The 17158-nt window shown below is 38.1% G+C and overlaps 1 protein-coding gene across 4 annotated transcripts in view; it reads right to left on the bottom strand.

Annotated features, from left to right (window-relative positions):
• Window positions 1–641: 641 nt before the first annotated feature.
• ptprfa (protein tyrosine phosphatase receptor type Fa) overlaps window positions 642–17158 on the bottom strand; it is a 244962-nt gene continuing 228445 nt past the window's right edge. For all 4 annotated transcript variants that reach the window (XM_053499332.1, XM_053499336.1, XM_053499333.1 and 1 more), the window contains 11 exons: window positions 15263–15386; window positions 13933–14108; window positions 13667–13786; window positions 13405–13559; window positions 11904–12189; window positions 11102–11280; window positions 6583–6709; window positions 4573–4698; window positions 3213–3367; window positions 2982–3117; window positions 642–2708 (listed from right to left, as the gene is read on the bottom strand). In XM_053499332.1, the coding sequence (XP_053355307.1) occupies window positions 2640–2708; window positions 2982–3117; window positions 3213–3367; window positions 4573–4698; window positions 6583–6709; window positions 11102–11280; window positions 11904–12189; window positions 13405–13559; window positions 13667–13786; window positions 13933–14108; window positions 15263–15386 (1653 nt within the window). In that variant the 3' untranslated portion in view covers window positions 642–2639. The remainder of the gene's footprint in view (window positions 2709–2981; window positions 3118–3212; window positions 3368–4572; window positions 4699–6582; window positions 6710–11101; window positions 11281–11903; window positions 12190–13404; window positions 13560–13666; window positions 13787–13932; window positions 14109–15262; window positions 15387–17158) is intronic.

The following is a 17158-nucleotide window of genomic DNA, read 5'->3' as shown; positions in this document are numbered from 1 at the left end:
GGAGAGCCACACTGGAGTTTTACACTTAAGTTTTTCATTGGAGATTTACATTGGAGTTTTAGACTGGAGTTCCACACTAGAGTTTTGCACTGGAGTTTTACACTGATTTTTTTTTTATATTGGAGTTTCATATTGGAGTTACAAGGCTAAAGTACATACCAAAAAAGGGAAATCTGTCATTCAAAATTCTTTCCCTAAAAATCACACATTTACTCCAACCTTTCATTAGAATAAGATATTTTAAACAATATTTTGGTGTGAAAGCATAAAATATAGTACATAACACATTTATAACATCAATGTTTCCTTGCCAAATAAGTCTGACTAATATTTCCAAGATGTGGACTGGCGAATATACAGTAAAACCTGTTTTATTAAACAACTTGAAGTACCATGTCTGAGCATTTCCTCATTTCATATGGTATTTAAATAGAGGTCTCATGGAAGCGTTATAGCAGTCATTCTCTCTCTTCATCGCACATACACACAGGGCACAGTCCTGGGCTAAGGGGCACTAAAGGACTGCCAAGAACACACACATACACCATCTGTTTCCTTGGCAACGCGTAGACTATGTAAGTGTGTTTGCATTGTAGGGGTCATGAGGCACTCAAGCACAAGAAGAGTCACGACCAACAATGTACAAAACCCAATTATTCAACTTTATTAACATCAAGGTAATTGGAACATATTTCCTCTCTTTCTCTCCTGTTTTTATTAACAAATAGAAAACGAACGGCATGTCCAACAGATCGAACGAAGCCTCTCGCATCTCCAAGCAAATGCTGAGTGGTCCGGTGTGTCGAAATCCACCTCATTCTCAGCCCTCAGAGAAGGGAAGCGCTCGAGGTTCCCTAGCCGGTGATTCTTCTCGGTAATGTCATGATTTTTTTGTCCTTCAGAGCCACAGTGACAGATGATCACATGATGATTACGGTATGTGACAATACCATGTGTAGGGACTTCAGGATCAGTAGTTTCAGCAAACTGCTCCATGCTGTGTTTTAAAATCACTCATGAAATAATCCTGATAACAGCCCACTGGATTACCCTGCTAATATTTTGCACCCTCTAAGATTTACGGAACACAGCATCATGTCTTCTTGTAAATATCTGGATTATTTATGTCTTGTATTAATTGTGCTGGTTTATTTATGTCTTGTATTAATTGTGGGCGTGGCTAGGTATGTAGTGAAGACTTCATGTTGAATATCATTTGGATATTTTTAACTGCTTTTTTTTTTTTTTTCAAAGGTGTAGTCAGCGATTTTTGAAGAAGTAAGTATAAAAAGAATATTTATTTTCCAATGGAGGTTTTGCGCTCACTGGAATACTAGGGCGACCTCTAACAGTCATTTCCAGACTACTTCCTGGTTTTAGTTATATATAAAAATTCATGATCATTTTCTAATTATAAAGTCTTGCCTTTCTGTACAACTGCATAAGTTCAGAGTCTTGTTTGTACTGCTTTCTAGTTCGTGTTTAAGCCCTTTACCTTGAATATTTTTTTAAAACCAATTGTGCTTTGACCTCCTATGTATACATTTTTTGGATATTGGATTTCATTTCTGCTTTTCTGGTCACAACTTTGTGCAAATTTATTTTCAACAGCTATCTAATGCTACCTGTTGTGAAACTTACAACCCAAACAAATGCAGCCATCCACTAAGCCTATTCCCTTCAAAGCATTTTATAGGCAGGTGCTTGTCTGTGAAAGGGGCTTCAGCAAATATAAAAAAAAAAAAAAACATTTTTGACTGTAAAAATCGCTGACCCGACCTTTAAAGGAGGAGAATGCTTCCTGGTACATGACTGATCTGGTTTGGTCTAATTTCCTGCAAACTATTTACACTGAATCATTCCAAGATCTCATCTATCCTCATGTGTTCACTGACTCAGGACTCACATCGTTTAATATCATGTGTAATTGGTTCTAAAAAGGTGCCCCGAAGAAAAGGTGTACAGAAGTTCCTCCCCTCCCCCGCTGAAGAATCGCAGTCTCATTAAAATAACATAATCTTATTAACGAAGAGATGATCAGCAGCTCAGTGTCGTGCTAAAATACACGCCTGTGTACTAAACGTATAAGACCATGTGGTGATAACATTGACATCAAATAATAAATGATCGTTTTAAAATATGCATATAAAAATAAAAAGGATTAAAAAAAGAATAAAAATAGACCCATTACATATACCAGTATATAAATGCTGATAGACAATTACATGGATATGTTGTACATTGTATGTTCATAATAATAATAATAATAATAATAATAATAATAATAATGGTAATGCTGATTAATATGACAATGATGATTAAAAGAAAAAATTAGTAAGATTTTCAGTCTCAGCAGGATCCAGAGATATTCTTATGCTATAACATGTTTTATAGTAATGTTGACACCAGAGTGGCACTTTTGTGTTCGGAAAGAGGAATGAATGCAGGACTAGAAGGAGTTGTAAGCACCCTGTCTGCCATTCTCATTTTCCTGTACTTTCTCTTCCCTCTCCCTCTCCCCCTCTTTCTCTCATTGAACCTCTAAACTGAATCGGTGGAGGGTGTGTTGTAGCTCAGAATGATCCGCCTGCTCTCCTGAGGGGTGTTTCAGGGCTTTCCGGAGGTTTTTAGACGAGCGGTTAGGTTGCATAGTGATCGAAGCTGCCCAGGTACTCGAGAGCTGCTCGGTAGCACAGCTGATACTGGTCCTGCAAAAACACACACATGAACACACGTACAGGTATTTTAGATCTGTGTTACAGAAAGACATTCGGTGTCGTCGCTCTCATCAGCAGAGGCTTTACCAAATAAATGTACATTGCTCCTTGTGTTTTAGCGTGGCTGACATCACAGATTGCAAGCTCTCATGAATTGTAATGATAGCTCACGTTCATGAAATAATTATGGGGTTGACCACATGTGTCTGGTTCAGGAAGGTCAACGTAAGGAGACTTTTGTCAGTCTCCAAAATGGATCCTTACCTCGGTCTGTACCATGGCTGGCCTCTGAGTGCGCAGGGTTTTGATGGTTTGGAACAGATCCACCACTCCCTCATATCTCATCCTCTCCAGTACAATACTCAGAGTGATGAACACTCCTGTACGACCCACGCCGGCACTGCAGAATATGAATATACAAGTGTTGATCAATATACACACTTACTAGCACAGCTAGTGCAACAGCTACAGATACGCACACACACATACACACACCTGCAATGAACAGTAATTGGTCCATCTTGGCCAAACTGCTCCTTGGTTTTGTGCACCTGGCCAATAAAGTCAATAAATCCCTCCCCCGTCTTTGGCACACCCTGCTCTGGCCAGTCAGTGAACTGGAACTGACGGATGGTCCTGGATTGGCCATCCTGAGGAAAAAAAGGAAGATTTGTACACACATGATCGATGTTAACTAGATCACATACAACCTGTAAAAGTCACTGAGGAAACAAACCTCATTTAGAACCCCTGGTAGAACTGCAGAATGATTCTAAACTTCAAGATGAACTCCAATCTTTACTCCATTACAAACTGCACTATAACTCTAGTCTGCGTATATGGACTCCAATATGAACTTGATTCTGAAATCTAACGTGAACTCTGATTTAATAAATCCAACAAAAAATTGCAATCACAACTCCAATGAGAACCGCAATCTCAACACCCAAACACTGTAAACTCTAACCCAAAGTCCAATAAAAGATAGTCCTAACTATAATCTGAACTTCAGTCAGACCGGAAATATAAACATACTGGAACTCAAATCTTGACTATAATTTGAACCTTAATCTGATTTTTAATCTAAACTCTAATCAGAATATGATATGATTTCGAATCTGAATTCCACCCTGATCTTCAATAAAAAAAAAACCATCTGAAGTCAAACAGGAGCTTTATTATGAACTTCAATCTGAACTCTAATCTAAAGTCTAATTCCAACTCTATAATCCCACTATAATATAAACTACAAAATGAACTCTAACATAAACTTGAATCTGATCTTTAATCTAAACTATAATCTAAATTATAATGTGTGGTCCAATTGGAAGTTTAATCTCAACTACAATCTGAGCTATGATATAAATTTCATCTTGAACACCTATCTAAACTTCAGTGAAAACTTTAACATCAACATCAATAATAATTTGAAAAAAAAAAACATCATAGTTTTTTAAAACATCATTAAGCAATAGTTGCTAGTTTACATTAGCTAAACATTACTGATATCCTAAATCATTAGTTACAATAAAACAATACAGTATTTGTGTGGCTAGCTAAACTTTCTACGCACATGGACTGCGAATTTAACACAACTCAATAACAAATAAACCTTATATTGTCTAATAAATGGCTATACAGAAGGTAAAAGCATAATACTTTAACTATAACAAATCTATGCATACAAACTAAGTAAACATACATATTTTGTATGGTGCAGTCTGCAAATAGTCTGCATATTAACACTACTTCAACTATATAGATATTACCGATCTAACTGGGTGTACTGTACACTGGAGCACCTGATCATAAATATGTCCTTGGAGTGTGGAATATAACAATAGAAAGGCTGTACCCTGGCGTCTGTGACTTTGAACTCTCTTAGGATGTACTGTGGCATGTTGTATTCAGCCATGGGGTCCACCACAAAGTACTGATAGCGTGCCGAGCGCTCAGCTGGCCAGTACTGATGACATTTCTCCTGCGGGGTAAAACACAAACACATGCGAACATAATGAAAACACATGAAAACATAATATGGATTTGGATTTAAATAAAGCAATAGGATATCTATGTACAGTAGATTTGCATTAAAATTTTTATACACTGGTCACAAGTACGTTCACCTTATTTGTATTTCCTGCAGGCTGATTATTTTCTTTAACAAGCTTCATTCACATTGATTTCTTTTATAAAATTTGATGTCTGAGTGTTAAGAGAGAACTCTGCATATTTACCACACAATAGTCTATACCAATGTACAGCTAGAGGTTCACATCAGCATCTGTTTTATTGCCTCAGGGCATTTCTATCAATTTGGTTATGAAACATTCTCATGGAACCAAAATAAACATCTAGAACATGTTGGAATTAAATTCAATGATCCTTCCTTCTTTCTTTATAATATTTTGTATATATTTATTTATTTATTTATTTATTTATTTATTTGTGGGGGTTTTTAGCCGCCAGAGGCTTGTACAGTGGACACTATGCTTGATGGGAGCATCGCCTTATGCACTTCCATTCTCACCCTGACACAGCCATCACTCTGGAAAAGAGTCAATCTGGACTCATCAGACCACATGACTTTTTATCGTTGCAACTAATTTCAATCTTTATGCTCTGTAGCAAATTCAACACTTTATTCTAATTATTCTCACTAACAAATGTTTTTTAAATTTTTTTTATGGCCACATATGTTTAGTCCCTGTCCTGCACGTTCTTATCACAAATGTGAAACATCAATACTTCAAGATTAATGAAATAAAAATATTCTAAAACACTTTAACTATAAAATAAATAGATAAATAAATAAACAAATATTGGCTGCAATGTTCAATTTTATTGGAAAGTGAACATTTGGATGTCCAAATTTTCCTAATTTCTACTAACACACTAAAGCAAAAGACAAATATTTGAGATGAAATGTATAAAGGAATCAATGAGTGCCTACAAACATTTGCACAGTAAAGAACTAATTGACAAACTTCTTAATTAATTATCAATTAAAATAAGGAGGCATTACAAGAGTTCCTGGAAGGCCAGTGTTTCAGGTGTGAATCAGGCAGTCTGATCATGGCTCTGGCGTACTGAGAAAACATTCTACCTTACATTTAGGCTTTTGGCAGACGCTCTTATCCAGAGCGACTTACATTTATATCTGAGCAGTTGAGGGTTAAGGGCCTTGCTCAAGGGCCCAACAGTGGCAACAGTGGTTGTGGGGTTTGAACCTGGGATCTTCCGAACCTTCATGGTATCCAAGTCTATTTCATATATGATCAAAATGAATGAGTTGGGTCATTCCTGATTTAATTATTTAAGTTTAAGTTGTTAGTGTTGGAAATTTTCTGTGCTGGAAGAGAAATAAAGCACTCTAATGAAAAATCTGCAGACATTTAGCATTAGGCTGCATCCCGCCACCTTGTTTTCATTTAAAAAAAAAAAAAAAAAAAAAAACTTATTTAAAATTTTATTCTTCATGTAACCTACCTTGCTACAGGCTAAATTTTTAAAATAATGTTTCAAATAATGCATTGAAAAGAAAAGGAGCTGTTCTAAATGAAGTTTAGAAATAAATTAAAAGTCTTTCCACTGGGCATTCTCTTCCATCACGGGTTGTAACACTGCTGATAGGTTAATTTGAATAACATTAAGCACCACTGATCTTTTGTGCCTCACACCATGCTTGACAGACCCATGATCTGACAGCCCATAGCCCGCCCCCCCCCCATTCTGGCACTTCACTGAAACAAAATAGGATGCAACTCATTGCCTTCCATGTGGACCCCTAATGACAATGTCTAAATTCATTGTATACAAATTAAAGTCACTTCGTTGCAGAACGTCCCTGCCATGTGAGACTCACCCTTCCCATCTCTCTAAGTTTGGTCAGCATGACTACAATGGTGGAGTTATGCTCCCAAAGCATTCTCCAGAAGTCCTCTGTGGTCTCGGCCAGAGGTCCCTGTGTCGCTATGTAGGCCTTCTGCTGCCTACACACACAGAACACAAAGAGTTACACTTAATGAGGAAGAGGACATGTAGCAAAAGACGGAGTAATAGTAATGAAGGAGTGAAAAGAAAGGTGGAGAAAAGACAGAAAGAATAAAAAAGTGAGAGATGGAGACAAGGGAGTAAAAAGGAAAAGAGAAGAGAGAGGACAAGAGTGTTGTCTCTCCAGTTAGAAAAGAATTTGAAAGCACTCATAGCCATTGTTTGCCATTGAGCTTCGTACTGTAGTGCTGTGTTTTTGTACCAGTGTACAGTGTTGCAGTTTCTGTATATAAACAGCAGAGGGCGATATGACATTACAGCAAAAAGCAAGCACAATCAGAACTGTTGCTTCCTAGGACAAAAGTAAACCAGTGACATGTTTCATTATAGTTGAGGTCATCTATAAGAGGCAGGGTTAAAGCACACACAAACACACACACACACACACACACGCATGCACGCACACACAGGAGGCTATTCAGCAGTTCTACCAATGCATTTCTTTTTTAACATAACAATATGCCAGTTATGATGGGTCTCATTGGATCAGGGTTAAAGCTATTGGCCCAGTGAACGCTCATTACCATACCAGACACACTATAGGTGGTTCACATACTTCAGTGGTGGTTCCCAGCCTGCAGCTCAGAAGTTGTGCCAATGGGTTACACTGCACAGCTGGTCAGCCACATTCTATCTTGGGATAGCGCATCATCAATTTAATTCCCCCAAAAAACAAGCCCTGAACCGCCAATTAATGACAGGGTTGCCAGATTGAGCTAGTTTTAAAATGCTCCAGCAAATTATCAGAATTATATTAAATACATACATGCAGTTTAAGTGCAGTGTGAATAACATGTACAGAATCATTTCTATTAAAAAAATATTAGACAAAAATGGAAGAGGGTCGACTGCTAATTGGTTACTGATATTTTTTTTAATCAATTATCATTCAGTCACAAAAAACTGTTTTGGTGCTGATTTGTTTTGAAGGTTATACATGAAATACAGAAAATGTGTGTTTGAAAAACGCTACTCCAGAAGTTTGTGCAACATACCAATGTGAAGTGAACAATCTTCGTCCCTAAAAATTTTAAGTTGCTAACTATGGCCATTTTGGAGAGATGATTTTATATGTGCCCCTAAAACGGCCATATTATACTGTCTCGCTTCAAAAAAAATTACTTAAAATGCAAAGTATTCAGATTAAAAACATATTAAAGCATTCTGTGCAAAATTAAGGGTTAAAAAAAAAAATCTGTAGTGTCTGTTACCATGTCAAATTCATTTAGCAATATCTTAACAATTTAACATTTTAGAATAATACACTTTTTTAAATGTATGTCTTTTCATGATTATGCGCATTATGTGCATGATTATGCGTTAGGCTAGGAAGTAGTATAAACTTAATAAACTTACGCTTTTCCATTTTGACACTGTTCTAGCTGCGTTCTTTAACATTTTTTTTTTAATGCATTGGGAACTTCATCGCAGTATGACGGAATCTATGTCCTGATCACTCAGCAAGTAATTTTTCAGAATGAAACACTTTACAACTAGTTGACTATAGTATTTTTTTGTCAAAACGATTGCATGTAACAAGATGATATCAGTTTCATTCCATTTGTGGCATTGGGGCTTAATGGTTTCTGTGTGTTGTCTGTTCTTTGGTTAGAAATGACAGCAGACTTCCTGCCAAGTCTATTTATCCTGAGACACACAGCAAAGAGAGAAACACCAAGCTGTCTCCTCCCACAGGGAAAAGAAAGAGATATATGATGGGTTTGGGATAGAGAGAGAGAGAGAAAGATGGTGTAGTGTAGTCAGGGCTAGAGAGAGAGTAAGGAAAGTAGTAGACAGAAAGGAATAAGCACAGAGAGACAGGGGACCTAGAGAGACTGTGTGTAAGAGATGTAGTGGGAAAGATGGAGTGAGATACAGCAAAGAAAAAGACTGAGCGAGAAAGAGAAAAAAGAGAGAGACTTCCTCACTGCCCAGATTCCTTCTTATAAACCTCATCGATTTCTCTAGATGTCACTCTCTCTTTTTCACTCTGTGATGCATGCCATTTCTCACCTGTGACATCAAATCATCCATTTCTGTCTTTCTCCATCTGTTCTTGCCTCTCTGTCTCTATCAGTGGCTCCATCACATTCTCTCCTCTGAGACCTCAGCTGTCTGTAACACGATTTTAAATAGTTCTCTTTGTTCCAGTCCTGTTTAAACACACCTTTGTGACTCTTGTGGAAGTCTGTTGGCACCTGCATCACATGGAGGACCATGTAGACCATCAGCAGGAAGCACATTTTCCAGTTGGAACCTATTTCAGCTTAGCAGCAAACACTAAAATCTGGATCTAGACCTGCATTTAGGAGTAATGAAATTTGGATCTACAGTAGAATGAGCGAGCCAGTAATAACTGGCAAAGAAAAAAAAAAATCCTGAAGGTCATTTGAAAAAGAAACCTTGAGAGGAACCAGATTTAAAATGGAACTCATCCTGTTCAGATTGACAATAGATACTGGCCTTGTAAATCATGCAATAGTGCTCAGTTGAAGAGTAAAGCCAGACAGTGCTAAATGTGTTGAAGTAATATGCTGTTAAATAATGGTCACAGTTGAATAAACTCACAGTGTTTCTGATTACAGCAGTTACTGGTTACAAATCAAAGGTCTTCACTGGGGGAATGGTAAGACTTTGGGAAAGTGAAGGACTTTATGGAAAAAAAAAACCTAATTGTAACATTTAAGGTTTTCAGAGCTTTGATAATGTAAGAATGGTCCAAACCAACTAAATCTATTTCATACTTTTACACCTTTTACCAAGTTTTATCAAGTTCTGGGGTAGGGGTAGCTTGGTGGTTAGAGTATTGGATTGCTGATCAGGAGGTCCGCCGTTTGAGCGCTGTTGCCGCCAGGCTGCGGACCCTTGAGCAGGTTAAGTGCAACCAGACCCTGCCACAGAAACGATAGGTATATCTTCAAGGTGGGGGAGTATCCCTCGCCCAATGAGCTGAATGAAACGTACGTAGGTCACACAGGTCTCTTTTTATTTCCCTTTATTAAGCTCAGGCCCATATAAAATCCCTGAGATAAACTATATGGCTAAAAGTATGTGGACACCTAACTACCATACCCATACTGTATGTAGGCCTTCTTTAAACTGTTGTCACGAAGTCAAAGGCACACAGTTTTCAACCTATTTTTTATTTCCATTCACTGGAACTAAGTGTGGTCCATAAAGACAGGCTTTGGTTTGGAAGAATTTGAGTTGCACAAAGCCCTGAATCTACCCCTCTTTGGAACTGAACACCTGACAGCACCCCAGGCCTCCTTACATAACTAATGCTCTTGTGCCTGAACGAGCACAAATGCCCAGAACCAAGCTTCACAATCGAGTGAAAAGCCTTCCCTAAAGAGTAGAGACTCTCATAGCACGAATGGAAGGACACCCTGCAAGAGATATGGACATGATGGACAGGTGTCTATATACTTTCCGAGTTACAGCTATTCAGGGCTACATTTCCCTGCTCTTTAAATAACCAATATCAACAAGGTTCTCTCTCTTTCCTTGTCACTGGGGCGGTCCTCTCTGGAGTACAATATTCATGGGAGTAACAATTAAAATGTGCACGTCATACACATTTCCAGGTTTGTGTGTACCCTCTTGTACCTTCAACCTGGAAATGTGTATGAAGTGCACGTTTTAATTACCCCAGTGTTGCTTTAAGACTTAAAAAAAATCTGAGTTTAAGTTGACTCCCATAAACACACACACTTTCACTTATTCTCTGTACTGCTTATTCTGTACAGGGTCGCGGGAAGAGTCAAGGCAGTAGGTGGGATACTGTCCACTGCAGGGCAAAAGCACGCACACCACACTCATTTACACACTATGGGCAATCTGTAAACACCAATTAGCCCAAACTGCATGTCTTTGGCCTGTGGGAGGAAATTAGAGTACCTGGAGAAAACCCACTAAGCACGGGTAGAACATGCGAACTCCACGCACACAGACCTGAAGGTGGGAATCGAAACCTGACCCTGGAGCTGTGAGGCCACAGTACTAACCATTATGCCACCTTGCTACCACATATAAATACTGGTGGGTGTTGATTCAGCACTCTGCAGGAATTTGCTTTGTACTAACCAAATGGTACATGCAGTTACAGAAGAGCGTAACTATTATACAGTCACATTCATGCTCAAAGGTATCTAACTCAGGGTGACCTCATGGCTTTTCTAGTCTATATATGGGGCTAACCTAATAGCTAGCTATAATAACGATTGCTTTTGTTTATTTGTGTTAATCACCAAAATGTTAGGATCCATTCTCAGGGAGAATTGATAGCAGTTAAGCAATAGCAAATACTTATTATATTTGGAATTGCACACCTATATCCGTCGATGAAGCTGGCATTGATGTAGTCAGATCCCTCCACTCCTCTGATGGGCTGCAGACACACTCGGCTCGACTCGTAAGGCATGATGTTGACGAGACGGTTTTTGAATTTGTTGCACGGCAGGTTGGCGCTGATGAAGCGGGAGGTGTGTGCTTTGGAGTTGGCCAGTTTCTATGACGGGAGCAAACAGAGTGGGTCATAAAACATCTTTACAACATCCACATTCACATCCACTCCATCACAGGGAGGCAGCTATCACACTGCGACAACGGTTCAGTTCTGCTCGGAGACACCCCGCGCTGAAGGATTGCAGACTGGGAACGGGCCGGGTCGACGCCTAGCATTTTTACAGCCTGTGAGATTAGATGTCTGATTGGACGTGTGAGCGAGGTTTGCGTAGGCGTGTCTGTATTTCGTTTGCTATTTTATTAGTGTGTGTCTGCTAGAAATTATGTTCTGACAAATTCTCCTCTTAAAATGGTTAATGTGCCTGTTAAATATTTCACAGTTGAATGATTCAAAGTTTTTTTCCCTCTAATCATGGCATTGTTATGATTTTATATTTACCACTATCATAAAAAATGTTATCACTGTATTGGGAAACAAGTACATTGATTTGTCTTTGGCTTTACGCGGCTCATCGTTCCTTACTTTTTTTGATTTATTTAAAATATTTTAATATTTAATATGTGTGTACTGTTAACAGTGAGTCCCAGTGAGTCCTCAATCTTCTCAAATCTTCTCAATTTTGTAGTTTTTGTGTGTGTGTGTGTTTATATGCCTCCTAGACTGACCTTGAACTCCAGTTCCATGGCAGTGACGGTATCCCCTGGAAGTGTGTTTGTTAGTTTCTGGAGGTGAGAGTAAAGGCTGCGAGCGGGGACCTCGGTGTGCGCGCAGACGGCTGCTTCTAGCAGCGCATCATGGATGAAGACGTACTGATCCTCTGTTTGCACCATGTAGTTCCTCTGAGAGCGCATCAGGGTCACATGACCGTACACGTCCACGGCTTGCTCGTGCTTCATGCGCTCCAGCATGGCATCGATCACGATGTAGCAGCCCGTCCGCCCCACGCCCGCGCTAGCAAAGAGACACAAGTTCACTTTAACATTCTAGCTACTTTCTATTACTACTAATGTTAATGTAAATGTAACACTTCATACAGTATGAGTCCACCTGGACCTGTAAATAAACACTCTTGTGTAATGTTTTTCCCCACTTTTGTGACTTGAATGCACATGGGTCGAATATGATATCTGAGTTCCGGCTTCCCAGTTAAGTCAATTATTACAGAAAACAGCTGAACTTACAACACAACCAAACAATCAAACAGTCTCACATTCTTGTGTTAAATAAGTCAGACTCCTGATCACTTCAGGCTGATGTTGGAACCACAGCTGGTCCCCCAGACACAACACATAGTGTTCGAATCACAGATCAAAGTTGTTTTTTAGCCTTTTATAAATAACAATTAGGTGCTATTGCTGGAGACTGCAACTTATAACTCCTTGAAAAAAAAGTGTTGCAGAAAAGTAGTATGCCGTTTCTATCCGTGCAAAGATTAATTAAACCATGAGAGTGGGTTTCAAAATCTGAAAGCATTAGTAAAAATCCTTCCATTTTGTAATCTTTTCTAATTTAACCTCCTGAGACCCAGACTCTGTACTGTACATTACAATTTCTCCTCCATCTTTCTCTTTATTAGCATCTGACATAACTGTGAACTTTTTCAATGTTTTCAAACCGGGATAAATTTTAGCAAAAGAATTATACCCACAGTATATTATTTAAAGATCATACTAAGAATAAACACTGATAAGCAATAAGATTTCCACTGATTATTAATTATATACCAGTAAACTGGTGACACCCAAGTCTCACCGTGCTCGTGTACTGTAAGACCAAAGGCTAGCCCATCCAGTCCAAAGCTAAAGAAAATCAATGTTGGCCTTTCCTGTTTTTTTCTTAAATGCTGAAATGTCTGCATGAGCTGGCATGGAGGTTTGTCTAAAACCATCAGTCCATCAGAGAACACTTGTTTTAATAGAAGAGACTAGGCATGAGGAGAATCTGAGGTTCTATATAAAGCAGTTAACATGCTTAATATCACTATTTTAAAGCGCGACCTAGAAACAGTGCAGAATCTTAAATACGTTTCTAAACTATATCAGAATTCAGAAAGTTTCTGTTAATTTTCTATAAAAAAATCAACACGCTTTCGAAGCTTTGACAACTATAGTTATCTCTGATCACTGAGGTCTGTTTGTGTGCGTGTGTGTGTGTGTGTGTGTATACCTGCAGTGCACCACCACGGGTCCAGCGTCTGGTGGGTTACAAGCTTTGACTCTGCGCATGAAGGCCAGGATGGGAGTGGGATACTCAGGCACGCCATGATCCGGCCAGACCATGAACTGGAACTGCCTCACCTCTCTCTTTTCACTGGAGCCACTCTGTTTGTTTTTTTCACATACACAAACACACACTTTGTATTGAGTCTTGATGACCGCAACTGATTTACAATTTCACTCACTAAGTTGTTCAGGAGTGTAGCGTTTACCTTGTACATAGTGAAGGTTCTGACGCTGTATGTGGCAAGCTCTACCGTGTCCAGCAGCGTGACCTGAATCATGCCATATGTCTCTGTCCCCCGGCTTGGCCAGTACTGATCACACTTCACCTGTGGCGGAACAATGCACACGCACATACACACACATAGACAAAATCAGCTGCAGGTAGAGGACAGAAATAACGCTTTATCTTTGCAGGTGGGTGGGCATGCATGTGTGTGTGAGTGTGTATGCAAGTCCATGTGTTTTAACCCACTCTTGACTTTTCTTCCAGTCGTGTCATCATGATGATAGTGCTGCTCCTCTGCTCCCAGAGCATCCTCCAGAAATCACTGACAGTCTCTGGCAGTGGGCCCTGTGTAGCAATGTAGGCATTCTGCTTCCTGTATCCATCGATGTAGTTTGCATTTATGTAGTCGCTCCCTGGTATAGCTGGTATAACACACACACACACACATTCAGTGACCTATGAATTATTTAGCCATAAAATCATCTAACTTAAGGCATGAAGCAGTGAGATACAGATGCAGATGATGAACGGCTGGGGATTAGTACTGTACACCGGTGATGCCGAATGCTGTGTGGTTGGAACAGATGAGAGGGGAAATGAGGCTGCTGCTGACAATTACATTAACAATACATTTATTTTTGAATTGTATCTTTAGGCACGTCACAGCCTGTCACAGTAAAACATTTGTTTCTATTTCTACATAATTTAATTTAATATGAAAAAAATTGAAAGGTGGCTTAAGACGTTTGCACAAGAGAGTATCTCATTGATACTTGACTCAAAACTATTACACTGTACTGTACCTCTGTTATATAATGTTCAGATTTGGCGTATATTCTATAAACAAGTAATAATGTTTATTCATTAAGTCATTTTTTCAGTAACTGCTCTGTCCGGGCTGCGGTAGGTCTGGATCCTAGCCCAGGAACACTGGGCACAAAAGTATGATGTGCTGTTCTTGAATAAAATTAGCTGTCATATAGTATAAGAAGAATTTAGCGGCATAATCAACTTGGTAACGGCACTGTCAGGCTATTTCATCATGGATTATATTTCTTATAAAACCAACTGATTTATTTCCTCCTTATTGAATAATTCATTTGGTATAATACATTATTCAAAATGCTTTAATGCCCAAGGACATCAACTATGAACATTTCTAAACAATAAACTATAACATGCACAAATATGCAACGTAGAAACACTCTCTAATAAGCTAAGTAACAGCTGGTTATCTACTTCACATTATATCCTAGGTTTCAGTTTTTAAGTTGCAGACTTGTTTCTCATTGAGATACAAACGGTGATGATTTTTTTACTCACTTAGTCAATCATTTAAAGCATTCAAATACACACCTCACTCACTGACTGATTCACTATTTCACTCGCTAAATCATTCGATTAGAGTTTATATACCTAACACATTCTGTTACAGATCACATCACATCTCTCTATCACTCAATTCCTTGTTCATTACTCACTCGCTCATTCACTCACACACACTCTCACACACACACACACACTCACACACACACACACACACACAGGAGATAAAAAATTCCCTTAAGTTACAAACCATCGATGGGTGACAAGACTACTCTGGAATGATCGTAGGCGATGACATTAGCGTATCGGTTTTTTGGCTTGTTCACTTCGAGGTTGGAGTGTTCCCAGGTGAACTGCTGCCCGGGATCAATTGACTGGGAACAGAGGAATGAAATATGATCAAGTCAGACCTTTAGTTATAGCTTTATTGAAAGACTACACTTGGCATTTAAAAACCTTCCTTTGAAAGAGTTAGCAAATGTGAAATGTTAGCAAAAGATTTATGTGGCATCACAAGATAATAGGATTATAATAATAATAATAATAATAATAATAAATTATCTTCATCATCTTCTTCATCATCATCATCAGTACAGCCTCTTTTATTATAAAATGCAGCTCATAATTCTTTGTAGGAATACCAGTAACAGAAAAAAAACAAGACCATAATAATGTTAATGTACAAAGACGTTATAAAAGTATAATAAGAATTCATCTATAATAGTTAAAAAGAAGTAAAAAGGAAGCAGGACCAGATAAAGATAACACAATATGAGTGAAGAAATAAGTTAAGTGCTGATAATACAGTAAATGGAGTAATCACGATAATAATAATAATACTCCATGATAATAATAATAGTATGATAAACATACCTAGGTGTAATATGTTTCAGATTCATTAAAACTAAAGGTTGCTTCATTTTCAGGCAGAACCTCATCCTTGAACCTAATTTAGACCAATTCAATTTTAAACAATTCAATCAATCACGAAACAGGATGTATAGCAAACACTTTATACAAACTATACATAAATGTTACATTTACTTTTAGCACTTTTAATAATGTGCATCATTGTAAAGCAGCTCTATGGAAATAAAATAATGGATATAAATTAGAAGAATGCAAATGAAAAAAGTAGAAATTCTAATGATCAGTTTGTGCCTGATGAGCAAGCCGGGGTGACGGCGAGAAGGAAAAACTCTCTTAGACGACAATAGAAAGAAACCTGGAGAGAAAACCAGACCCAACAGGGAACCCATCCTCATTTGGGTGATATGACCATAAATCAGTCCCTGTTATATCTGTGTGTAATACAGTTAAAAGTTCAATATAATATAAATAGTGTTTAAGTCAATATAGAGTCCACTTTCACCGATGGAGACTCTGCGGTAAAAACGGTCTAAGGCCATCTTCTAGACAAATCTAACTGAACTCAGCTAAATGTACTAAATATTTACAACATGTACTGTAAATATACTAAAGTAGAAGGTCAACCATGCAAAGTTCACCCGTACCAATAAGGAAATAAAAAAGTAAACATAAAAAGGACAAAAATTAAAAGAACTACAAAAAGGAGAGAACGAAAAAGCCAAATCAGCAAATATGTCAGCAATAAAAATTTAATAGTTTTTTTTCAATAATATGTTTTCAAATGATTCATCTTAAAAGTCTATATTTACGCCTGTTCCTTTAATAGGTTGTACAGGACTGATTCAGACACGTCACATCCATAAGAACATTAAGAAAATGTAACAGCCGTAAATGCAGGTTAACCTAAAAATTCCAAAATCTTTAAAGGTAAAGCTTTCCGCTGTTGTCCCTAAAATTTAAGTTCTCCATTTAATGTTACATCCATAGTGTGAGATTTAATGTTCATTTTCTTTCTATGTAAAAGGAATTGATGTTCTGATGTATACGTAGTTGAAATGTGCAGGGTTAAGCATGCGCAGTAGGGTTGTGTGAAAAGAAGTAAGCCGTATGTTCCCTTAAGTGTGGAAGCTCCGACTAATAAAGGTTTTAAACTGTGTGTATGCTGCATTATTCTAAAGGAACCCATTCACAAGAGACTGGAGTTAAAGAGACTTACAATAGCCTGACAAAATGCTAGATCATTTCAGGTTTTTAAGGATTTGTTTGGTTTTAAGGT

This window comes from Clarias gariepinus, chromosome 6, assembly GCF_024256425.1.
Source record: "Clarias gariepinus isolate MV-2021 ecotype Netherlands chromosome 6, CGAR_prim_01v2, whole genome shotgun sequence".
In the NCBI taxonomy this organism is placed as follows: domain Eukaryota; kingdom Metazoa; phylum Chordata; class Actinopteri; order Siluriformes; family Clariidae; genus Clarias; species Clarias gariepinus.
The sequence above is the reverse complement of the archived record's forward strand: the minus strand, read 5'-3'. Positions and strand labels throughout refer to the sequence as shown.